Source organism: Pan troglodytes, chromosome 10, assembly GCF_028858775.2.
Source record: "Pan troglodytes isolate AG18354 chromosome 10, NHGRI_mPanTro3-v2.0_pri, whole genome shotgun sequence".
NCBI lineage: Eukaryota > Metazoa > Chordata > Mammalia > Primates > Hominidae > Pan > Pan troglodytes.
Window position 1 is genome coordinate 10,125,975 of NC_072408.2, and position 26,111 is coordinate 10,152,085.

General features: G+C 50.0%; 1 protein-coding gene and 1 pseudogene across 4 annotated transcripts in view; one reads left to right on the top strand and one right to left on the bottom strand.

Moving 5' to 3' along the window:
* Positions 1-2,866: 2,866 nt before the first annotated feature.
* Positions 2,867-2,966, bottom strand: LOC112205114 (U6 spliceosomal RNA; annotated as a pseudogene).
* Positions 2,967-7,942: 4,976 nt separating this feature from the next.
* TEAD4 (TEA domain transcription factor 4) overlaps positions 7,943-26,111 on the top strand; it is an 86,237-nt gene continuing 68,068 nt past the window's right edge. For 2 of the 4 annotated variants that reach the window (XM_054663010.2, XM_054663013.2), the window contains exon 1: positions 8,831-8,981. In XM_054663010.2, coding sequence (XP_054518985.1) covers positions 8,930-8,981 — 52 coding nt within the window. In that variant the 5' untranslated portion in view covers positions 8,831-8,929. Of the gene's footprint in view, positions 8,110-8,575; positions 8,669-8,830; positions 8,982-26,111 lie in introns of those variants that run through there. The other 2 variants (XM_508934.8, XM_063785400.1) reach the window with 2 other exon arrangements.

The following is a 26,111-nucleotide window of genomic DNA, read 5'->3' on the forward strand; positions in this document are numbered from 1 at the left end:
ACTACAGGCACATGCCACGACACCCGGATAATTTTGTTTTTATTTTTTGTAGAGATGGAGTCTCCCTATGTTGCCTGGGCTGGTCTCGAACTCCTCACCTCAAGTGATCCTCCTGCTGCAGCTTCCCAAAATGTTGGGATTACAGTTGTGAGCCATTCCGCCTGGCCTACATTTGTCTTTCATGAAGACATAATAGAATGAATAGTATGCTTATCAAATTATTGACTACTTTTATTCTATAGACAGTTGGGGAAAACAAAAACAAAAACAAAACAAAAACAAAAAAAAAACCTTTGATAAAGATCCGTTTTGCCTAGGTGGGAGGATAGCTTGAGCCTGGGAGGTCCAGGCTGCAGTGAGCCATGATCCTGCCACTGCACTCCAGCCTGGGTGACAGAGCGAGACTCAGTCTCAAAACAAAACAAGGCCAGGCGCAGTGGCTCACGCCTGTAATCCCAGCACTTTGGGAGGCCGAGGTGGGCAGATCATGAGGTCAAGAGATCGAGACCATCCTGGCCAACATGGTGAAACCCGTCTCTACTAAAAATACAAAATTTAGCTGGGCGTGATGGCAAGAGCCTGTAATCCCAGAACTTTGGGATGCCAAGGCGGGTGGATCACCTGAGGTCAGGAGTTTTGAGACCAGCCTGGCCAACATGGCAAAACCCCATCTCTACTAAAAATACAAAAATTAGCTGGGCATGGTGGCGAGAGCCTGTAATCCCAGCTACTAGAGAGGCTGAGGCAGGGGAATCGCTTGAACCCGGGAGGTGGAGGTTGCAGTGAGCCGAGATCGCGCCACTGTACTGCAGCCTGGGAGACAGAGCTCTCGCTCAAAGAAACAAAACAGGCTGGACGCGGTGGCTCACACGTGGAATCCCAGCACTTTGGGAGGCCGAGACGGGCAGATCACAAGGTCAGGAGATCGAGACCATCCTGGCTAATATGGTGAAACCCGTCTGTACTAAAAATACAAAAAATTAGCTGGGTGTGGTGGCAGGTGCCTGTAATCCCAGCTACTTGGGAGGCTGAGGCAGGAGAATCGCTTGAACCCGGAAGGTGGAGGTTGTAGACAGCCAAGGTCGCGCCACTGCACTCCAGCCTGGGTGACAGAGCCAGACTCCGTCTCAAAAAAAAAAAAAAGAAAAAAAAAGAAACAAAACAAAACAAAACAGGAAATGGTCTGTTTTGTCCTTCAAAGCACAAAATGAAGTTCAGCTGATGTCAAGTGAACATTCTCTTAAGGAAAAAATTAAATAAAAGTATAGGATGGGCCGGGTGCAGTGGCTCACACCTGTAATCCTAGGACTTTGGGAGGCCAAGGTGGGCGGATCACTTGAGGCCAGGAGTTCAAGACCAGCCTGGCCAAGATGGCAAAACCCCATCTCTACTAAAAATAAATAAATAATAAATATAGGATGGAGAGGTTAGAAAAGAAAAAGCACCTGAGTCACAGCTGACCAGCAGGAGTCATTGCATAATACTTTCCAAGGCATGGGGAGCCGCTTTGGGGAAATCTCCAAAGCAAGATGTGGCCCGGCACAGTGGCTCACACCAGTAATCCCCACACTTAGGAGGTCCAAGGCAGGAAGATGGCTTGAGGCCAGGAGTTTGAGACCAGCTTGAGCATATAGGGCAATCTTGTCTTTACAAAAAAAAAAGTTTTTAATTAGTCAAGTGAAGTGGTGCACACCTGTAGTCTCAGCTACTTGGGAGGCTAAGGTGGGAGAATCACTTGAGCCCAGGGAGTGAAGACTGCAGTGAGCCCTGATTGCACCACTGCACTGCAGCCTGGGCAACAGAGCGAGATACTGTCTCAAAAATAAAAAAAAAGTAAAATATTTGCCTTTCACCTAAAAGCTAGGAAACAATCTCTCTTTACTCTGTCAGTTTCCTATTAGGCCATTCGATCCAGCTGTCAGTTGTTTGTTTGTTTGGTGGGAATGGTTTGATTTATTGGGGAAAAAAGTTTCTAGAGTTGTAAACTGGCAGTCAGCAATAGTTGAAACAAATATGTAGGATAATGAGTGGATCGATAAGAAGTCTAGAAGACTTACATGGTGGCGTTTACTCGGAACCTATTCATTGAGTTCTTCTAATCCTATATAACCTTTTTGCTACCACCACCAGCTTTATTGAGGTATAGTTAACAAATAAAAATTGTATATATTTATGGTGTACAATGTGCATTTTTTTTTTGAGACGAAGTCTCGCTCTGTCGCCCAGGCTGGAGGGCAGTGGCACAATCTTGGCTCACTCCGCCTCCTGGGTTCCATGGTTGGCCACGCTAGTCTCGAACTCCTGACCTCAGATGATCTGCCCACCTTGGCCTCCCAAAGTGCTAGGATTACAGGCTTGAGCCACCGTGCCCGGCCACATTTTTTTTTTGAGACGGAGCCTTGCTCTGTCGCCAGGGCTGGAGTGCAGTGGTGTGATCTCGGCTCACTGCAACCTCCGCCTCCCAGGTTCAAGCGATTCTCCTGCCTCAGCCTTCCAAGTACCTGGGAATACAGATGCGTGCTACCACGCCCAGCTAATTTTTGTATTTTTAGTAGAGACGGGGTTTCACCATGTTGGCCAGGATGGTCTTGATCTCTTACCTCGTCATCCGCCTGCCTCAGCCTCCCAAAGTGCTAGGATTACAGGCGTGTGCCACCGCGCCCAGCCTTTTTTTTTTTGAGATGGAGTCCCTCTGTTGCCCAGGCTGGAGTGCAGCGGCGCCATCTCGGCTCACTGCAAGCTCCGCCTCCCGGGTTCACACCGTTCTCCTGCCTCGGCCTCCCGAGTACCTGGGACTACAGGCACCTGCCACCACGCCCGGCTAATTTTTTGTATTTTTACAAAAAAGGCGCCAGGCCTTTTTTTTTTTTTAATGGAAGACTTCACGAATTTGTGAGCTCGGGGGCCATGCTAATCTTCTCTGTATCAGTATCCAATTTTAGTATATGTGCTGCCCAGGCAAGCACCACAATGTGATATTTTCATATGTGTAAAGGGTTTTGTTTTTTAAAGATGTGGAGAAATTAGGGAAGGGTTAGATATATAGTTCTAGTCACATTTGTCCCTGATTATAAACTACAAGTTTGTTACAGAAAATAAAGAATAGGAGGCCGGGCGCTGTGGCTCACGCCTGTAATCCTAGCACTTTGGGAGGCCGAGGCGGGTGGATCACGAGGTCAGGAGATCGAGACCATCCTGGCTAACAAGATGAAACCCCGTCTCTACTAAAAAATACAAAAAATCAGCCCGGTGTCGTGGCGGGCGCCTGTAGTCCCAGCTACTCAGGAGGCTGAGGCAGGAGAATGGCGTGAACCCGGGAGGCAGAGCTTGCAGTGAGCCAAGATGGCGTCACTGCACTCCAGCCGGGGCAGCAGAGCGAGACTCCGTCTCAAAAAAGAAAAGAAAAGAAAAGAAAGAATAGGGCTGGGTGCAGTGGTGCATGCCTGTAATCCCAGCTACTGGGGAGGCTGAGACAGGAGAATTGCTTGAACCTGGGAGGCGCCGGTTGCAGTGAGCCAAGATTGTGCCATTGCACTCCAGCCAGGGCAACAAAAGCAAAATTCTGTCTTAAAAAAAAAAAAGAATAAAAACAAGAAACTAGATCCCCTTAATTTGCAAACTTTTAGAGATAATCCCTTTAAAATACTTTTTCAACTTTTTTCAAAAACAGGGTCATCTGATATATAGTTTTTATTTATTTATTTATTTTATTTTATTTTTTGGAGACGGAGTTTCGCTCTTGCTGCCCAGGCTAGAGTGCAATGGCGCAATCTCTGCTCACCGCAACCTCCGCCTCCAGCGTTCAAGCAATTCTCCTGCCTCAGCCTCCTGAGTAGCTGGGATTACAGGCATGCGCCACCACGCCCGGCTAATTTTCTATTTTTAGTAGAGACGGGGTTTCTCCACGTTGGTCAGGCTGGTCTCGAACTCTCAACCTCAGGTGATCCGCCCGCCTCAGCCTCCCAAAGTGCTGGGATTACAGGCGTCAGCCACCACGCCCGGATATTTATTTATTTTTTGAGATGGAGTTTCACTCTTGCTGCCCAGGCTGGAGTGCAACGGTGCGATTTAGGCTCACTGCCACCTCCACCTCCTGTGTTCAAGTGATTCTCCTGCCTCAGCCTCCCAAGTTGCTGGGACTAAAGGTGCGTGCCATCATGCCTGGCTAATTTTTTGTATTTTTAGTAGAGATGGGGTTTCACCATGTTGGCAAGGCTGGTCTTGAACTCCTGACCTCAGGTGATCCACCTGTCTCAGCCTCCCAAAGTGCTGGAATTACAGGTGTAAGCCACCATGCCCAGCCCCTATATATAATTTTTAGAATCTGCTTTTCCACTTATATCATGAATGTGTCTGGTTTATTTTATTTTATTTATTTTTTCTGAGACAACGTCTTGCTCTGTCGCCCAGGCTGGAATGCAGTGGCGCAGTCACAACTCACTGCAGCCTTGACCTTCCGAGCTCAAACAAGCCTCCCACTTCAGCCTCCCAAGTAGCTGGGACCAGAGGTGTGTGCTACTATGCCCAGCTAATTTTTTTTTTTTTTTTTTTTTTTTTTGGTAGAGGTAAGGTCTCATTATATTGCTCAGGCTGGTCTCAAACTCCTGGGCTGAAGAGATCCTCCAACCTCGGCCTCCCAAAGTACTGGGATTACTGATGTGAGCCACTGTGCCCAATTAATGTGATTTTTAACTTTGACTTTGGAATATAGCCAACACAAATACCCCTACATGAAACCACCCAGCCCTGCCCACACCCTTACTCTCCTCCTCCTGCACAGTCCATCATCAAGCTTGAGTGAGGATCCATTTGTAGGATCCAGACAGCTGAAATATTTCCACCAAAAGACTCATTCCTGAGGGTCAGTGAATTAGGGTCCTGTCCCTTAAGAAATGTAAACATCCCTGGGAAGGGCTGATGTGTGGGTAAAATCACCTTGCCTTTAACTCTTCAGAATTTGTACATCTGTTAACTTTCCTTTACCTAGACATTCCTCAACAGCTCCAAGCCTGAGGTCCCCACAGCTCCAGAGCTCTCCAGGAGACTATAAGGGTATGGGCCAGAAAGTCAAGATCCTGAAGATACACCTTCCCAGCTTGGATCACTGATGGTCTTGGATAGTTAAGACTTAGAGGGAATAAAGATCTCCAAGTTCGTTGTCAGCAGTCTACGCTAAACGTGACACTAGGGTTGCTTTCCTGTTTCCACTCTGGACTCTGTCCTGCTTTCCTCTCCGTCCCCTGAACCTGGCTGGATTCCCCTCCGACCTCACCCCACTCCCCTTTTGCTTGAATTTCTTTTCTTTTTTTTTTTTTTTTGAGACGGAGTTTCATTCTTTTTGCCCAGGCTGCAGTGCAATGTCGTGATCTCAGCTCACTGCAACCTCCACCTCCTGGGTTCAAGTGATTCTCCTGCCTCAGCCTCCCGAGTAGCTGGGATTACAGGCATGCACCACCACGCCCAGCTAATATTGTATTTTTGGTAGAGACGGGGTTTCTCCATGTTGGTCAGGCTGGTCTCGAACTCCTGACCTCGTGATCCACCCACCTCAGCCTCCCAAAGTGCTGGGATTACAGGTATGAGCCACCGTGCCCAGCCCTGAATTCTTATCTCACTTACTGACACCAACCATTGTTCAGCTGTTAAAGGTTAGCGATTTTTGTTTTCTCTCTCACTACACAGCCAAATGATCTGAACCGTTTCCTAGCTCCTTCCCCTCCTCCTCAACCTCAGGACCACTGCTTGAGTTTTAGGGCACCCCGAGTCTCCAGTCCAACTGCAAGACTGTTGCCAGAGGGTCTTCTTGATGGTGCTGCTGATTATGTCACACTTGTGTCTTTTTTGATGCCTAATTCTTCAGCATGGCACGCAATGACCTTCAAAGTCTGGTATCCACTTCCTTCAATCTTATCCACATCTCTATTCTCCAGCCACACCAGTTTACACAGCTTCGCTAAACACACCAGCAGACTGGCTGCCTCACCTTTGCAGGTGCTATTCCATGTGTCTTAAATGGGGTTTCCAGTCTCAGTTTGGCAAACCCTCATTTATCCTCAAGAGCTAGATCAAATGCACTGTAATTGGATTTCACTGTTCCTTCCCTTGGGTTCCCATTGAACTTTGCATAATTGTCTTCTCACCTAGACTGGAACTACTTGAGGAAAGGGACCTACCCCTTCCCTCAGTGCGGTGTCAAAGTCAACAAACACTCCAATGATTGCTGAATTAATATAATTATTATTAATTACTTTGAGACAGGGTTTCGCTCTGTCATCCAGGCTGGTGTACAGTGGTGCATTCACGGCTCACTGCAGCCTCAACTTTCTGGGCTCAAACTATCCTCCCACCTCAGCCTCCTGAGTAGCTGGGACTACAGGTGCAGGCCATGATGCCCAGGCTGGTCTCGAACTCCTGGGCTCAAGCGATCCACCTGCCTTGGCCTCCCAAATTGCTAAGGTGACAGGCGTGAGCCACCGCGCCCCCCATGATTGCTGAATTAAATAGTTGGTGCTTAGTGTGTACTTCACGTGGCGCTGATATGCTGCCTTGTGTTTTGGTCTTTTCATGTGCATGAGGTGTGACCAAGCCTTGACATGACTCATTATTTAACAAGAATACCACAATTCATCTATTCAAATGAGGGCTGCGTCTTCAACGCCTTCACCTTGCAGGACTGGATGCTTAGCTCAGTCATTGCTCGAAACAGTTTTGGAATACCTGTCTTGGAAACAACTTTGGCATCGATAGCACTTTCCTTTCAATATCTTCCACGGTAGCAATTGTTTTTCATTTATGCAGCATTTATCATGCACTTCCCTATCCCAGGCACCAGGCTGGTTCTGTGTGAAAGATAAGATAAATCAGACATTACTCTGTCTTCAAGGAAGTTTCTGTTTGGCAAGGGAGATAAGATCTAGACAACCACCCAACACAACGCTAAGTGATAATGCCCCAGAAAAGGTTGGATTTGATTTTTGGAAAAAGCCAAAAGTCCTTTGGTTTCAGTCTCCTGGCCAGGTAGATGATGGCGCTGCCTGCCAGCACACTGCTTTAAGCCCGTTTGTCCTAAGCGTCTCCAAACAAGGAGCCCAGCGTGTTTCCAGCACCTCCTGCCCCAATAAGAGATTCCTGGGCATGTGTGTCTGAAGTCCAGACTCTCACCGATGGCAGTATACACCGAGGCCTCCCCAGCTAAACTCTGAGCTCTTTGAGGGCAGGTGCTGACGGCTGATCCTGATCTTCACAGTATCTGGACTCATCATACATATTAGATGAATATTCATTGAGTCACTGAGCCCAGAAGGCGTCTCATGGCATGCCACATGGACTTCAAACCGAGTGCCCTTTCTCCCATGTGGTTTACTCGTAGTGGCTGTTTTACAGATGCCCAAGGGGCAGGAGAGAAAAACAGAAAGAGCTAAAGCCGGGGAGGGCAAGCGAGGGGGCACTGGCAGCGGATCTGGGAATGAAGCCCGCGAGTTCCTGCTTCCTGGTTCCCCGGAGCAAGTGTCCTTTGGTGGGAGCCGCAGGGAAGGGAGCAGCCCTTCCTGCGCGCCGGGAGCCCGCCCCTTCCCCGGCCTCCCAGGGACTCGTGCGGAGGGACGCCGGGTGGCGGGGCGGGAGTCTGGGCCCCGTCCACCCCCCCGCCCCCGGGACAGCCCCACCCCGGCGAAGAGGAAGGCTCTCGGCTCCTGGGAAAGGGAGTCGGGACCCCGCCAGGAGGGGAGGGCGCGGGGCGCGCAACGAGCAGCCAAAGAGTCGGAGCGGAGAGATCGAAGGGCTAGTGGGCGTGGGGGCCGCAGCCGAGGCCCGGGTGGAGGGGTCCGCGCCGTCCCTCGGCCCCCTCCCCCGCCGCCCGCCCCGGCCCCGGCCCCGGCCCCGGCCCGGCCCCGCCCCGCCCCGGCGGCCCGGCCCCTCGCCCGCCCGCGCGCGGCGCAGTCTCCTCCCCGAGGTGCCGGTGGCCCCGCCGCCACTCCCTCCGGCTCCCTCCCTCCCGCCGCGGCGCGCATCTCATTCCAGCCCTCATTCCGCGCATTCCAGCGTCCTCCTCGCACACTCGAGGCCAGGGGGCGGGAGGGCCGCAGCTCCGGCGCCGCCGCGTCCCGCCAGGTGAGAGGCGCCCGGGCCCGCCGCACCCGCCGGCGTCCTCACGGGCCGCGCGCCCCACGCCGCCGCAGCCGACCGCTCGCGCCGCGTGCTCGGCTGCTCTTTTCTTTCCGCCGCCCGCGTTCCCGCCTTGGACCTCTGCGCTTCGGCGCGCTCCGTCCCGACCTCTGGCTTCCCTCCGCGCTCCGGCGCTGCTCGCTGCCCCTCTCCCGCTTCCCTCCTGTCCGCCCCGCGCTCCCCTCCTCGCTCCCGGTTGACTCACTTCTCCAGGAATAGGGATCCCCGTGTTTTCCCGTCAGTCCCATTCTGGGAAAACTCCTCCCTCCGCGCGCTCCGCTCCGCTCCGCTGGGCGCACCGGGGCCGGTCGGCGCGGGGTGGGCTTGGCCCCGCGGCCCCGCCTTCACTGCGCCGCCCGTCGGCCCCGGCCGGAGCCCGGCTCTGCGCGCTGACGCCCTGTCGTCCCCGCAGAGCGATCGCCGCGGCCGGAAGAGTTGGCGCTCGGGGCGGACTCCTTGGAACTGGCTTAGCGCACCCATCCCACCTTCCCGCACCCTGGGACCGGTAAGGCTGGGGCGCGGGGACTTGGTAGGACTTTGCCGGAGGGCAGGAGTCTGCGCGGTGCGTGCGGAGCTCCCTCCCGGGACAAGACTGGGAAGAGCGAGGCACGTGGAGGCGGCGCGACTGAGGCTGGTGGAGGCGAAGCGGCTCCAGGGGCGGGTAAGGGGGGTGGACACTCGGGACTTTGGGGGAAAGGGAGGCCGGTGTGGAAAGGACCGGAGAGGCAGAACCGAGAGCATCGGCAACAGAAGAGACCCAGCACCCATGCCTCTTTTCTGCTGGGCCCTTTTCGAGCCTGGAAGGGAGAGACCTGGAGGTAAGCGGACTGCCTGTTTTAAGTGCAAAGGCGATGCGAAAGTGGGGGGACCCCTGCAAAAGGTCCTACACCTCAGGGCTTGGGAAGCTGCTGTGTTTCTTGATGGGGACTAGTGGATCGATCCAGGGAGCAGAACTTTCAAACCCCAAAGTGAACATTTCCCCCGTTGTGCTGAGGCACTTGAGGCCCCGCGGACTGACTGCGTCTGTGCTGAGTCTGTGTGACACCTGACTGCGAGTCCCCCTCGCTTTGAGTCTGTGTGTGGGTGATGTCTGTTCACGTGTGGCTCACCTTGGCTTCCAGTGGGCGTATTTGTTTGTGTTGAACGTGAGTGACAGAGTGTGTGTATATGTCTGCGTGAGAAGGGGCTGTCTGAAAGTGAGTATCTCTGAGTAGGTGTGTAATGCCACGTCTCTTGAGTATGTGTTTCTCTTCGAGGATGTTGGTTCTGGCTAGGACTGTTCTTCCTCCCTACATAGCCGTGGGCAACAGTCAGTGTCTCTGGTTGCCTGAGTGCAGGGATAATTTGACTGTGGTTTTGGAGTGTGTGGCCTCCAGGCTCCGTTTCCCCTGGACCGGGCAGAGCTGGAAGGAAGCTGTCTCCACCTGCCTCTTGGAGCCAGGAGGCTGACTTTCTCAGGGCGAGGGTCTTGTGCTTGCCTGGAATAGGTCAAAAAGCCGGTAGGAGGCTGAAGGAAGTTGAGATCTTTGCCTTTGGGGGATGGGATGGGCGAGTGAGATTTGGGAAGGTTTGTCGGGGTGGATCCCCGGGAAAAGGAGACAGTTTTGAATCTGGAGACTTGTGTAAATAGTGCTTTTAAGTTGGCCCCAAGGACAAACAGGGAGGTATACCAGCCTGAACTACTTTTCCTGGTTTAACTCTCCTTGGAGCTGACCAGGTAACCCAGTAGAAGAATCCCTCATTCTTTCCAACTTGCTAGACTCTCAGCACTTCCTTTGAGAAGAGGAATGAGTAGCTTGTTGCATGAGGGCTTCAACGTGGATATCATGTGTAGGGCTTCTTGGAAGGAAGGAGCCAGAAACTGTCTCGGGGGTTGGGGGTTCTCGTCCTTGCTCCTCCATCCATCCTGAGGATGTGGATGTTCTTGTGGGAAACACCTCACCCTCTCACCTCTTCGGCCTGGTGTGCGACTGGTCTAAAAGCAGCACTGATGGAGTGGAAAGGGCACAGGTTTGGGGTCAGGCAGACCAGGGTACAAATCCTGAGTCTCTCACTACCTTTAAGGCTCTCAGGCTGTTTCCTGGTGGGTAATACGAGCGGAGCTTTTCTGTCCAGAAAGTTTCTTGTGAAAAGTCGATGTCTGCAGAGACCCCACCCAGTAGCACAGTGCCTGGCACATCCCATGGACTCCATAGGATAGCTGTTGTATCCAGTGTTTCCTTCGCTTATTTCAGTAAGAACCCCTTTTTCCTAGGGATTAGTGTTTTTTGAATTAGTGTTTATCGGAGCACCATTTGAGAAACCTTGCCCTGTCTATCATGTTTATTTAGCAAACATGAATTGAGCATTTACTATGAGCCAGGCCCTACGCTGTGTTCCGCGTCCTTAGGAATCCAGGGTCCTAGTGGCCCAGGTCAGGGGGGAGGGGGACAGACAGGGCTTTGTCACCAGAGAACAGAGTGCCAGCTTCTATTTTCTGATTCCAGTTTTGCCTTGGCCCCAGGGTAAGCTTGCTGAACATTATTAGATACCCTAATGTCAGCATCTAAGTCCCCCATTTTATTTTACTTTATTTTCATTTTATTTTATTTTATTTATTTTTGAGACGGAGTCTCGCTCTGTCGCCTAGGCAGGAGTACAGTGGCATGATCTTGGCTCACTGCAACCTCCGCCTCCTGGGTTCAAGCGATTCTCCTGCCTCAGCCTCCCGGCCGGCTAGTTTCATATATATATATATATATATATTTATTTATTTATTTATATATACAAATATATATATATAAATATATATTTATATAAATTTATATATATTTATATATATTTATATATAAATATATATTTATATATATTTATAAATATGTAAATATATATTTATATATATTTATATATATAAATATGTAAATATATATATTTATATATAAATATATATATTTATATATAAATATATATATTTACATATTTATATATATAAATATATATATTTATATATATTTATATATATTTATATATAAACATATATATTTATATATATTTATATATAAATATATATAAATATATATTTACATATTTATATATAAATATATATATTTATATATATTTATATATAAATATATATATTTATATATATTTATATATATATTTATATATATTTATATATAAATATATATATTTATATATATATTTATATATATATTTTTGGGATGGAGTTTCGCTCTTGTTGCCTAGGCTGGAGTGCGATGGTGCGATCTCGGCTCACCACAACCTCCGCCTCCCGGGTTCAAGCGATTCTCCTGCCTCAGCCTCCCAAGTAGCTAGAATTATAGGCATGTGCCACCATGCCCCACTAATTTTGTATTTTTAGTAGAGACGGAGTTTTCCATGTTGGTCAGACTGGTCTCCAACTCCCAACCTCGGGTGATCTGCCCACCTTGGCCTCCTAAAGTGCTGAGATTATAGGCATGAGCCACCACTCCCAGCCGTTTTTTGTATTTTTAGTAGAGGCGGGATTTCGCCATGTGTGCCATGCTGGTCTTGAACTCCTGACCTCAGGTGATCCGCCTCGGCCTCCCAAAGTGCTGGGATTACAGGCGTGAGCCACTGCGCCTGGCCTAAGTCTCCCATTTTTTAGATGGGGAAACTGATGCCCCTAGAGGGACAGTCACTTGCTTAATGCCGCAACCCTGGTGAGTGGCAGAGCGGGGATTAGAACCTATGCTCTCCCCTTGGCGTTCTGTCTCCTGCCCTGTGGATTGCAGTGCTTGTACACCCCCTACTCCCCCTAGCCGCCTTCATCCAATAGGCGCGGAAGCTGGAGCAGACTGACGGGCCATGCCTTGTGGCTCAGATAAGGTTGGTAGGAGGCAGAAATACTCTGCTCCGTCCTGGCAGAAAGCACATAGCTGTTCTGGGGAAGGAGCCGTCTCACTGTGGAATCTGTGGAGTCGGGAAGGGGCCCTCGGGTCTTTAAAACACACCCTCCTCTCCCCTTGATGAGCCGGCAGGTGAAGGTTCTCCCTATCTTTTTAGATCTCCTGGGTTGCAAATGTCACAACCTCCTTTGATTTCCACTCTGGAGTCTTGCCCCGGTGACTGTCACAAAGCAATGCCTGTTGCCAAACCTGTGGCTCCTCCTTCTCCTTCCCAGTGGAAGTGGAGGACGTTGGTCCCCAGCTTTGGACCTTGCCTTTCCTGCAGTTGAGGTCAGTCCAGTGGCAGTTGGAAATTCAGGGCTTGTGAGGGTGGCTTTACCTTGCCTGTCTTCCTTTGCCCCCATGACCCTTTGTTGGCCGGGGCTGGACGACAGCTCCCTTTAAAGCTCTGAAATTGGAGCTGAACAGCTGCTGTCCAGTAAAGGGGGGTGAGGGGGCTGTCAGCAGCCAGGGGGGCCCAGGTGGAGGTGGGGGCAGGGCTTTGTCACTGGGGAGCACACAGTCTCCAGCTCCTATCTTCTAATTCCAGTTTTGCCTGGACCCCTTCTGAGATGACGGTTCTTCCCTTGCTTTTGGTTTTTCCCGCTACTATCCGGGAGATTCTAATCACACCTGTGTGATCTGGCCCTGGGGCCCTTAGCTGGTGGGGACTGGATATTTGGGAAAATTTCCACTAGAACTCAGGTCTCCAAGATCTATGCCCACGTCCTCCTGCATTTAATACAGGGGGGCTCCTGGAAGGGCCAGAGGATGGGCCAGGCTCCCTGTAGCAGGGGCTGGCTCCTTGGCTTGGCGTGGGCAGGCGGGCCCCCATGGGTGGGGACTCTGCTTCCTTTGACCCAAACTTCATGGGAACAATAGACTTCAGAGGAGTCACCAGGGGCAGGAAATGGGAGCTGTGCAGAGGCAGGGGTGACCCTCCTGGGGGATGGGATTGCATATCCGGTAGAGGGTTGGGGGCAGTGCAGAGGGCGCTGGGGAGGGGCTGATGACACATAGGGTGGGCCTCTGGGGTGGGGCCCTCCTCCAAAGGGGGCCGTTGACTCAGTGTGAAGCTAGAGCTCAGTGCCGGTTCTGTGCTGAGCTTTCGGCTCTTACTAGCACAGGGCTCGTGTTTGCCAGCCTCCGCTCGTGCCACGCTCGCCCCTGCCAGGACTTGGTCTTCCCCTTCCCCTCAAGCCCCTGAGATGTCTTTGTGAATCATCCTGGCTGGGATAAAAGGCTGGTGTTGTTGCTCCCTGGCTGGTCTCCACCTTGGCCGTGAGCACTGGACAATTGTGGCTGGAACGGCGATCTTGGGTTGTGGGCAAAGCTCTGGACAGGGAGTCCCCAGGCTGGGGTCGCTGGACAACGTGAGGGATTTCTTTCTTTTTTTTTTTTTTTTGAGACGGAGTTTTGCTTTTGTTGCCCAGGCTGGAGTGCAGTGCTGCAATCTTGGCACACCACAACCTCTGCCTCCTGGATTCAAGCGATTCTTCTGCCTCAGCCTCCTGAGTAGCTGGGATTACAGGTGCCTGCCACCACACCTGGCTAATTTTTTTTTTTTTTTTTTTTAATAGAGACAGGGTATTTCCATGTTGGCCAGGCTGGTCTCGAACTCCCAACCTCAGGTGATCCACCCGCCTCGGCCTCCCAAAGTGCTGGGATTACAGGCGTGAGCCACCACGCGCCTGGCCATGAGGGATTTCTTTAGCCGCAGGCAGAGCGAGACAGTGGAACGTCTGGAGGTGGAGGACTCTTATCTTGCCTCCATCTTTATAAGGGTCGACCAGACTTTGTGAGAAGGCCACAGCTTACCCTGAGAGAATTGTGAGTCAGACCACACGAGCTGCTTTGCCTGAGTTCAGGTTGCCGGATTCTCACAGATAGGCTTTGGGGTCCCAAGAGAAGGTGTAGGAGTGACCCCAGAACCACTGCCAGGACCTGGAAGGAGGGTAGGAGTAGGAGAGACAACACATGCTGTCTTGATTTGTTTCTTCAAGGGAGCAAGATGGGGACCCTGGAAATGGCAGACTCCTAGAATTGATTCCTTGCCCAATTCTTGGTTAGATTTTGTTTTTTAATGATTTTTTATTTTTTGAGACAGAGACTCACTTTGTCACCCGGGCTGGAGTTCAGTGGTGCAGTCATGGCTCACTCCTTGAACTCCTGGGCTCAAGCAATCCTCATTGCCTTAACCTGAGTAGCTGGGACTACAGGTATACTCCACCACACCTGGCTAATTTGTAGTTTTTTTGTGGAGGTAGGGTCTCGCTTTGTTGTCCAGGCAGGACTCAAGCTCCTGGGCTCAAGCAATCCTCCTGCCTTGGCCTCCCAAAGTGCTAGAACTGCAGATGTGAGCCATCATGCCCTGCCAATTTAAAATTTTCTAGTAGCCACCTTAAAAAAAAAAACATGAAGTTAATGTTGGTGTTTTCTTAAACCCTAGTATTATCAAAAATAATTTCAGTGTAATAATTTTTTTTTGAGACGGAGTCTCGCTCTTTCGCCCAGGCTGGAGGGCAGTGGGGCGATCTCGGCTCACTGCAAGCTCCGCCTCCCGGGTTCACTCCATTCTCCTGCCTCAGCCTCCCGAGTAGCTGGGACTACAGGCACCCGCCACCACGCCCGGCTAATTTTTTTGTATTTTTTAGTAGAGACGGGGTTTCACCATGTTAGCCAGGATGGTCTTGATCTCTTGACCTTGTGATCCACCCATCTCGGCCTCCCAAAGTGCTGGGATTACAGGCGTGAGCCACCGCGCCCGGCCATAAATTTTTTTAAATTATCATTATTATTATTATCGTAGACAGTGTCTTGCTCTGTCACCCAGGATGGAGTGCAGTGATGCGGTCATGGCTTATGCAGCCTTGACCTCCCAGGATCAAGCAATCCTCCCACCTCAGCCTCCTCAGTAGCTGGGACTGCAGGTGTACACGGTTGCACTCAGCCTAGGTTAGATTTTTGAACAAACAATATGTGGAGAGTGTGAAAATGAAGTTGAGATACCTAGTAGCCAACCTGGGTTCACTCTACCAAGTCTTAGAGAAAACAACTCTAATTTGAGTGGAGGAATGTTCAGGAAGGCTTTTCAGTCTAATGATCTTCTTGGTACAAGAGAAAGCAGTGTGGTCTGGCTGATACAGCAGGGAGATGGATGTGTGACTGCTTGAACCAATACGCTGGACGCTGACTCCTGACTCCTGGGCTTGTGTTACTGTGAGGAGGTCCCTGTGATGTGCCGCAGGGCTGTCTTTGGCTTAGTCCTCTATGTTTTCCATAGATACGAGCCTCTCCCAGGAGCCTGTGTGTCCTGTGTCTTCTGTTTCTCATTTCTTTTTCTTTCTTTTTTTTTTTTTGAGATGGGTCTTGCTCTGTCACCAGGCTGGAGTGCAGTGGCGTGATCTTGGCTCACTGCAACCTCTGCCTCCTGGGTTCAAGCAATTCTCATGCCTCAGCCTCCCAAGTAGCTGGGATTACAAGCACACGCCACCATGCCCAGCTAATTTTTTTGTATTTTTAGTAGAAACAGGGTTTCACCATATTGGTCAGACTGGTTTCGAACTCCTGACCTTGTGATCTGCCCGCCTTGACCTCCCAGAGTGTTGGTATTACAGGTGTGAGCCACCATGCCCAGCCTATTTCTTTTTTTTGAGATGGAGTCTCGCCCTATTGCCTAGGCCGGAGTACAATGGTGCGATCTCGGCTCACTGCAACCTCCGCCTCCTGGGTTCAAGCAATTCTCCTGCCTCAGCTTCCTGAGTAGCTGGGATTACAGGCACCTGCCACCACGCCTGGCTAATTTTTGTATTTTTAGTAGAAATGGGGTTTCACCATGCTGGCCAGGCTGGTCTCGAACTCCCGACCTCAGGCGATCCACCTGCTTTGGCCTCCCAAAGTGCTGGGATTACAAGAGTGAACCACCACACCTGACCCTGTTTCTCGTTTTTATGGGCGTTGAGGGTAGCAAACATTGGCTGATAGAACCAGGGTTCGAAATCATCTCAGTTGACTGGAATGCTGCCATTAAGTAGAAAGATGAAGTTTAAAAATATTTCTCTCTTAAAATTAATACATGTACATTGTAGGAACCCTGGAAAATAAAGAAAGGCATAAAGGGAAAAAAATGATACATAATACTATAATTCGGGTGGGCTGGTATTTAGGTGAATGTCCTTCCAAATTTGTGTTCATGCAAATCTATATATTTTAACATAATTGCAATTATACTCTATCCCGTTTTTTTCCCTACTGAATGCTATCTAATGGGTAATAGTGCATGTCATAAAAAATATTTAAAACCATAATTTTAAGGATCCAAGTAACATTGCATTCTATGACCATACTATATTTAACTATGCCCTACTGACTTAAAAAATTGTTTTTAGTTTTTAGCTTTTAAAAATTACTTGACATTGAGCAATGTTGAACATATACTTATCTCAAGAAGAAATGTAATAGGTCTAAGTGTAACATCCTGCATTTAAGTTCAAAACATCAATTATGTAAGTCTAGAATAGAGTGGGACTTACTATTCATTCATGTTGAGGGAAAAGGCTTGGGGTTTTTGGCTGAAAAAGGAAGGAAGAGGGAAATGAACATTTTAATGCCTGTTAGGTGCTAGACCCATTATTCTAGACATTTCTGCCTTCATCATCTCATTTCATCCTCTCAGCCCTGTGAGAAAGGTTTGCTTTGTTTTTGTTTTGTTTTTCAACCTCTACTTTACAGAGGGGACACTGTAGAAGTTATACTGCAGTTGGAGTTTGTACCCAGGTCAATCTGACTCTCAAACTGCCCCATTAAACCATAAGCCTGTGTGGGCCAGTGCTGTGGTAAGGTCTGTGTCAAGGGAAACCTTTACCCACTAAGCTCTGTGACCCTCCGGCCACACTGGAAGCCACATCTGGTTTTGGAAAGTTTATATATCCTGAGCTGTTAAGTATTGAGCTCGCCATTTTTGTGGGTCTTCCTCTACCCCCAACCAGTGATCTGATCTCAAACATGTGGGTCTTTTTTTTTTTTTTTTTTTTTTTTTGAGATGGAGTTTCGCTCTTGTTGCTCAGGTTGGAGTGCAATGGCGTGATCTCGACTCACCGCAGCCTCCACCTTCCGGGTTCAAGCGATTCTCCTGCCACAGCCTCCTGAGTAGCTGGAATTACGGGCATTTGCCACCATGCCTGGCTAATTTTGTATTTTTAGTAAAGATAGGGTTTTTCTATGTTGGCCAGGCTGGTCTCGAACTCCCGACCTCAGGTGATCTGCCCACCTCGGCCTCCCAAAGTGCTGGGATTACAGGTGTGAGCCACCGCGCCCAGCCTTTTTTTTTTTTTTTTTTGTGAGACAGGGTCTTAACTCTGTCACCCAGGCTAGAGTGCAGCGTTGCAATCACAGCTCACTGTGGCCTCAACCTCCCGCGCCCAAGTGATCCTCCCACCTCAGCTTTCTCAGCTACTCAGGTCTCAGTAGCTGGGACCACAGGTGATACCATGCCCGCCTAACATTTTTTTTGTTTTAATTTTTATTTTTCATAGAGACAGGATCTTGCTGTGTTTCCCAGGCTGGTGTTTTTTTGTTTTGTTTTGTTTTAATAGATAGGATCTTGCTCTGTTGCCCAGGCTGGAGTGCAGTGGTGTGATCATAGCTCACTGTAGCCTCAAACTCCTGCACTCAGATGGTCCTCCTGCCTCAGTCTCCCAAGTAGCTGGGATGACAGGTTTGTGCCACCATGCCCTGCCAATTTTTAAAACTTTTTGTAGAAACAAGGTCTTGCTATCTTTATTTTGCCCAGGCTGGTCTTAAACTCCTCGCCTCAAGCGATCCTCCAGCTTCAGCCTCCCAAAGTGCTGGGATTACAGGTATGAGCCACTGTGCCGGGCCTGTGAGTGTCTTAACAGAGGCTGGATGAGGACTTAGAACCTGCCCAGCATCTGGGTGCTGTCATTTCTCATTTCTAGAAGGTAGGCACCCTTTACAGCAGTAGCAGGTTAGGTCCATCTGACCTGAAGTCTATTACTTCATTATGTAAAACCACATAAAACTAGTGGGCCCTCTGTATCTGTAGGTTCCACATGGATTCGACCAACCCTGGATCGACAGTGTTCAGGGGAAAACATTCCACAGAGTTCCAGAAAGCAAAACTTGAATTTGCTGCTCACTGAATGCTGCATTGAATCCATGCAAATTAAGTGATGTGCATGCGTTGTGTTAGGTATGATAAGTTCTCTAGAAATGATTTAAAGCACATGGGAGGATGTGCGTAAGTTATGTGCAAACACTATACCGTTTTATATGAGGGACTTGAGCATCCTCGGGTTTCAGTATCCTTAGAGGCCTTGGAACCGATCCCCCACAGATACCAAAGGACTACTGTACATAGAGTTTCATTATGTAGAACTTACTAGGGATGCTTTGGAGGAGTCTCTGCCCTGCATGGGAAAGGACTAGGTCACCTCCAGGGCCACTGCTTCCTCGAAGATTTTGTGGTCCTGGGCCTCAGTTTCTCCACATATCAGCATGCGGGGATTCCACTAGATGAAACACTTCGGGATTCCTGCTACAGGGAGGTAGCGCGAAGCTGCACCTGGAGTTGGAGGCAAGGCTTGGGACGAGGGTGCAGTGTCTGAGCAGTCAGAGGAAGCAGAATGGGGAGATGAGGGAATTATTGCGTGGCTGCCATCGTCTTTGTCCAAACGAGCATGGTGTTAGGAACAGGCGGAATCTGGGTCCTGCCCTGAGGCTGGAGGGTGGGGAAGATGACCCCCCACAACCCCAGAGAGCAGTGGCTATCAGTGCAGACTCCAGAGTGGTGCTGTCCAATAGAAATACAATGTAAGCCTAGGAGCTACATTTAAAAAGTAAAAAGAGCTGGGTGTGGTGGCTTTTGCACATGGTCCCAGTTACTCAGGAGGCTGAGGCGGGAGAGTTGCTTGAGCCCAGGGGTTTGAGACCAGCCTGGGCAACATAGCGAGAACCCTGCCTCTAAAAAAAGAAAGGAAAACTTAACTGGTAAAATGCATTGTAATAATATATTCTTTAACCTATGACTACAATATTATCATTTTAACGTAATCAATAGTAAAAAGTATCCATGAGATAGTTTACCTTTTTTCCACAGAAAGCGCTAGAACTGTAGTGTGTATTGTACACTTAACACGTCTCAGTTTGGACTAACCACGTTTCTTGTGTTCAGTAACCACGTGGGGCGAGTGGTCGTGGTTGGCACTGTGTGGCTTTCCAGCCAGCCCGCCTGGGTTTGAATCTCTGTTCTGCCACTTAACACCTGGGTGGGATAATAAGATTAATAGAACCAACCTCATACGGTGTATGTGAAGACTAAGTGAGTTAATATCTGTAAAGTGCTTAGTTCTTTCCCCGGCACATAATAACCACTGTGTAAGTGTTTGTCAAATAAATGACCTATAAATGGTTCTTAAAAACTGTCGAAGCTGGAATTTGTAAGAGGTAGGGGGTCGATGATGTGTGTGGAAAAACCCAATCGTAGAGTGGCCCTGTGGAGTTACTGATAGTCCACGTCTGTACTGTGGTAGTTCTCCATAATGAAATGGACTTCAGATCCGAAGATCCTAATCTACTCTTTGCTGTGAAGAGCACCTGCCTTCTGGAAGTGAGAAATGACAGCATCCTGATGACAAGACAGGTTCCCATCCCTCAGCAGGTGCATCCTGAGCATCTGTCTGCCTGGGGCTTGAACTGTGCCGGGTGGCATGCAGGAAGCAAAAGCATCCTCGGAAATGCTCCATCATAAATTGCATGACCTCATGTTGGAATGAGAGGTGGGGTCACTTCCAGCACTTGGAGGTTGAAGCAATAGTTGCTGCTTATGCAAGAGAAGAAGTAAGCTGTACCAGTGCCTCCCATACCTCCTCAGGGCACTGCCAGCCCAGCACAGCCAGCTCTCCTCTCTTGGCATCAGCTCCCTCCGACTGCACCTGCCCTCACCCAATCCACAGCAGCCACAGCACCCACGGTGTGCCTGGCACTGTGCTAGGTGCAGTGGGAGTATGGAACGGAAGCCCTGGTTCCTGTCCTCACGGAACTTGCAGGGAAATGGACTGTGAAGCTAGCAGTAACATACTGCAAGACGAAAGAACGTGCACAAGCAGGGTCTGTGGCAGTGCCTGGTAAAGGATGATTGATTCTGTCCCAAGGTCCCAAGAGGAGGAGGCAGTTGAGCTGGCTTTGAGAGTGGGTGGGGTTCTGACAAGCGTGTATATGTAAGAGAGAGAGAAGCAGACAGAGAGGAAGAGAAACAACTATCCTTGAGAAGACAGAGAAAATGTAGTGATTTGAGGGCTATTGTCATGAAGTGATGAGAGGAGCGGAGGTAAGTGGGTTTTGTTTTTTGCAGGTTTTATTTTTATTTTTATTTTTATTTTATTTTATTTATTTTTTTGACAGAGTCTCGCTCTGTCGCCCAGGCTGGAGTGCTGTGGTGCGATCTCGGCTCACTGCAAGCTCCGCCTCCCGGGTTCATGCCATTCTCCCGCCTCAGCCTCCTGAGTAGCTGGGACTACAGGCACCCCCCACCACACCTGGCTAATTTTTTGTATTTTTAGTAGAGACGGGGTTTCACCATGTTAGCCAGGATGGTCTCGATCTCCTGACCTCGTGATCTGCCCGCCGCGGCCTCCCAAAGTGCTGGGATTACAGGCATGAGCCACCCCTCCTGGCTGTGGGTTTTATTTTTATATCCTTTTTTTTTTCTTTCTTTCTTTTTTTTTTGAGGTGAAGTTTCACTCTGTCACCCAGGCTGGAGTGCAGTGGCACGATCACAGCTCACTGCAACCTCCGCCTCCCGGGTTCAAGTGATTCTCCTGCCTCAGCCTCCCAAATAGTTGAGATTACAGGCACGTGTCATGATGCCCGGCTATTTTTTGCATTTTCAGTAGGGATGGGGTTTTGCCATGTTGGTCAGGCTGGTCTCGAACTCCTGACCTCAAGTGATCCCCTGGCTTCAGCCTCCCAAAGTGCTGGGATTACAGGCGTGAGCCACAGAGTCTCACTCTGCCACCCAGGCTGGAGTGTGGTGGTGTGATCACAGCTCCCTTCAGCCTTGAGCTCCTGGGTTCAAGCAATCCTCCTGCCTCAGCCTCCTGAGTAGCTGGGACCACAGACATGTGCCACCACACCTGGCTAATTTTTAAAACATTATTTCTAGAGATAGGATCTCACTGTGTTGCCCAGGCTGGTCTCAAACTCCTGGGCTCAAGCCATCCTCCCGTCTCGGACCCTCAAAGTGCTTGGATTATGGGTGTGAGCCACCATACCCGGCCAAGTGGGTTTTATGAACAGGGTGGGTTTGAGCTAGGCCCTCTGGGCAGGATAAGAAGGTCTTATTTTACGTTTATTTTTTACGTTTATTTAGAATCAGGCATCATCTCTCTTTTTTTTTTTTTTTTTTTTTTGAGATGGAATTTCGCTTTTGTTGCCCAGGCTGGAGTGCAATGGTGCAATCTCGGCTCACCGCAACCTCTGCCTCCTGGGTTCAAGTAATTCTCCTGCCTCAGCCTCCCAAGTAGCTGGGATTACAGGCATGAGCCACCACACTCCACTAATTTTTTGTATTTTTAGTAGAGACAGTGTTTCTCCATGTTGGTCAGGTTGGTCTCGAACTCCTGACCTCAGGTGATCTGCCCGCCTCGGCCTCCCAAAGTGCTGGGATTACAGGCGTGAGCCACCGCGCCTGTAGAAAAACATCTCATCCTATAAAATAGAGTGAATCTTTCCCTAAATTTATTTTTAACATACATACAGCAAAATACACTGTTTTTGGTAAGTAGTAGATGTTGACAAATGCACAGAATGTGTTTTAACCGCCACCATCAAGGTAAAGACTGTTCCATCCCCCAAACGATTCCATCATGCAGTGGCCCCTTGGAGGTCATCCCTCCCCCTTCCCCTCTTGGCATCCCCTGGCCACGCTGATCTGTTCATTCCTATAATTTTGCCTTTCAAGAATGTCTCACAAATGGAATCATGCAGTTACGCAGCTCTTTGGGTCTTTGCTTCTTTCACTCAGCAAGGTCATAGCTCACTGCAGCCTTGACCACCCAGGCTCAAGTGTCCCTCCCACCTCAGCCTCTTGAGTAGTGGAGACCACAGGCACACGCCACCACGCCCGGCTAATTTTTGTACTTTTTGTAGAGATGAGGTTTCGCCATGTTGCCTAGGCTGGTCTTGAACTCCTGGCTCAAGCAGTCCACCCGCCTTGCCTCCCACAGTTGTGGGTGTGTGCCACCATGCCCAGCTGTTGTTCTGAGAGTTCTTTAATATTCTGGATACAGGTTCTTTGTCAGGACAGTCAGATCTGTGATTTACAGATGTTTGGAGGAAATTAATTTATGGAGAAAATCTTCACAAGATGATGGGAGTGAGGAACTCTGAAAGTGAGGTGAGAGTTTGGTGTCCTGAGCTGTGGCCTTTCTCACAGTGCAAGATGGGACCAGGAATGAGGAGTGGGGTACACCTAGAGAATGACATGAAAAAGAGGAGTCACGGGGCCTTCCAAGAAGCTCTGTTCCTGGCGTAGAGCATGGTTCAGAATGAGAGGCACAGGTGGGAATTTTGGTTTGCCAGGCATCCTTCCTGCCTGGCGGGCTGCACCAGGTCTGCGGCTAATGGCCTGCTGGGTCAGGCCGGGCTGGCCCCATCCAGAAAAACAAATGTTCACGTCCAGCCTGCATTTCAACCACTTCCATGGCCTTGTTTCCAAACCGGATGAGCGTGCCTTCTGGAATGGGAGGCGCGGTAACTGGCAGGCCTGCAGGAGTAAGGTGCTGGGTGTGTGGCTGGTGCAAGACAGAATCAGTGGGGGTGAGTTTTCTGGGTCAGGGTGGGTCCTCTGGGATGGTAACCTCAGCCTAGGGTCTGAGTGAAGGCTTCCAGCTATTTTTTTTTCTTTTTTCTTTTTTCTGAGACGGAGTCTCACTCTGTCGCCCAGACCGGAGTGTAGTGTCACGATCTTGGCTCACTGCAGCCTCTGTCTCCCAGGTTTTCAAGGTGCCTTAGCCTCCCGAGTAGCTGGAATTACAGGCTTGAGCCACCACGCCTGGCTAATTTTTGTATTTTTAGTAGAGATGGGAGTCTCGCCATGTTGGCCAGGTTGGTCTCGAACTGTTGACCTCAGGTGATCCACCTGCCTCGGCCTCCCAAAGTGCTGGGATTACAGGCGTGAGCCACCGTGCCCGGCCAGCTTTGAGCTGTTAACAGAATGTCTGAAACATCATAATCTTCCTTCCTATCCCTGACCAGGCAGGGTGGCTCTGGGACAGAAGACTTACATGAAAAATGACCAAGGCCAGGATGGATGCCGCCTCCCACTTCTTGTCCAAGCTCATTCTAACCCCGCCTGCTCCTATGTCCTCAGAGCCATGGCCCAGTCCAGATGCTCGAGTCTTCATTCTTCCCCCGGGGGTGCAGATGCTTTTCCGGAGGTGCTTAGGGCGTAGGGCTGGAGAGTAGGGCAGAGCTGGAGTCCTACTTTCCCGGAGCTCCTAGTGCCCCACTGCCTCCAGCACGTCCTGTGGCTCCCTGAGGCTCTGGGTCCTGGAAGGCATTCGCTGGTGTGGAGACTCCCTCTTCTGCCTGGCTCCTCCTTCTCCCAGGGCAGGGCGTGCACCGAGGCCCCACCCCAGATGCCCGTGCTGCTTGGACACCTGGTTTGGGCTGACCCTCGGGTTCTGACAGGGTGGGATCCTCCTGCCTGTCTTTGAGACAGCAGCTGATTGAGGGCAAACCCACCCCCGAGGCTGAGGAAACAAGTGTGCTGGCTTTGACGGAATTCCAGGGCAAGTGCTTCTGCTAGTCACTCCCGGGCTAAATCTATTAATATTTTCAGATCTGCATTTTCCTAGGACACACCTCCTTAAAGTGAAGCCAACTGGTTTGGTTGAGTACTTTTGCCTCTCAAGTACTGTATTTTCATAATTTTTGCTTTTTGCTTTATTTCACTTTTAAAATTTTGTATTTATTTATTTTTTAGTATCCCTGTCATGGCAACTTTTGCTTTATTCTAGAACCCTGAAGAAAGGCCCCGAGGAGAAAAAGTCTCTCAACCCTTAAAAAAAAAAAAAAGACTATAATTTTGAGTAGTTTGGGGTTTATAGAAAACTTGAGCAGAAAGTAGACTTCCCGTAGATACATTCTTGCCCCGCCCCCAGTCAGTTTCTCCTAGTCTTAACATCTTGCATTTGTTGCAATTGATGTACATTTGTTGCAATTAATGAGTCAATATCGGCACATTATTATTATTATTATTATTATTATTATTATTAGAGACGGAGTCTCGCTCTTGTTGCCCAGGCTGGGGTGCAATGGTGTGATCTCGGCTCATGGCAACCTCCGCCTCCCAGATTCAAGCAATTTTCATGCCTCAGCCTCTCAAGTAGCCGGGATTACAGGCATGCGCCACCACACCCAGCTAATTTTGTATTTTTAGTAGAGACAGGGTTTCCCCATGTTGGTCAGGCTGGTCTTGAACTCCTCACCTCAGGTGATCCGCCCACCTCGGCCTCCCAAAGTGCTGGGATTACAGGCGTGAGCCACCGCGCCCAGCCAGCACATTATTAGAGTCCATAGTTCACATTAGGGTCCCTTCTTGGTGTTGTCCACTCTGGGTTTTGGCACATGGGTAGTAATGTGTACCCACCATTACGGTGTCATGCAGAATAGCATCACCGTTCCCCAAATCCTCCAGGTTCCGTTTATTCATCCCTCCTTCCCACTTCTGGCAACCATTGATCTTTTGACTGTCTCTGTAGTTTCGCCTTTTCTAGAATGTCATATGGTTGGAATCATACACTATGTGGCCTTTTCAGATTGGCGTCTCACTAAGTAATACGCATTTGAGTTTCCTCCTTGTCTTTTCATAGCTCATTTTTTTTTTTTTTGAGACAAAGTCTCGCTCTGTCACCCGGGCTGGAGTGCAGTGGCATGATCTTGGCTCACTGCAACTTCTGCCTCCTGGGTTCAAGTGATTCTCCTGCCTCAGCCTCCCGAGTAGCTGGGACTACAGGCACGTGCCACCATGCCCGGCTGATTTTTATATTTTTAGTAGACACACCATTTTGTGTTTCACCAAGACGCCGGGCTGGTCTTGAATTCCTGACCTCAGATGATCTGCCCACCTCGGCCTCCCAAAGTGCTGGGATTACAGGCGTGAACCTCCACGCCTGGCCAGCTCATTTCTTTTTTTTTTTTTTTTTCTGAATAGTATTACACCCCGCTCCCCTCCCCAACCTTTTGTTTTTGCAAATGGAGGCACTGAGGCCCAGAGAGGGGAAGTGACTGGCTCAAGAGGCACCACGAACCTGTGGCAAAGCTGCGCTTGGAGGCTAATTTGCCTTCCTCTGGGTACCTGTTTCCAGGGGCCTCTGGGCCGGGCGCTGTTCTGGAACTAAACCTGTATCATCACAGCTTTGTCCAGAGGCTGAGGGGAGGCCAGGGGGCAAGGCCTCTGTTCACCACTTGCCTTGACCCACTTCCTGCATGTGTTGGGTGGGGCCTGCAGATACCCACGCCCCTGACGCGGAAGGGGTTGGGGGTGGGGTTCCCAGCTTCCACCTCCCTGAGAGCTGAGGAGATGGGATGCTGGGTCCAGGCAAGTACTCGCCACCCCACTGCCGCCCGGGCCTGGGGGCTGGGTGGGAAGAGACTGCTTGGGTTGGGCCTGGGCTGGGGCCTGCAGCATTTAGGAATCTTATCTCCCTCTGTTGCTCTCTGAGCTGCCCCTCCCACTGGAGACTCCTCCCAGCTGGCCTGCATCCCAGGCCATCTCCATTTACTTAATTTACCTCCCCTCTTGCTAGCCTGCAGGCCTCCTGCTCCTTCCTCTCTGTCCCGCCCTCCATCATCCCTCGTGATGACTACAGGGCAATGACCGTGAATCACGTGCGAGGAGCCCCTGTTTGGGCCGGGCTCTGTGCTCCTGTCTCATGGACATGATGGAATTCAATCCTCACAGCCGTTATTTGGGGAGATTGAGATTGCACTGGTGCCTCTTCAGTGGTTGGGAGGACA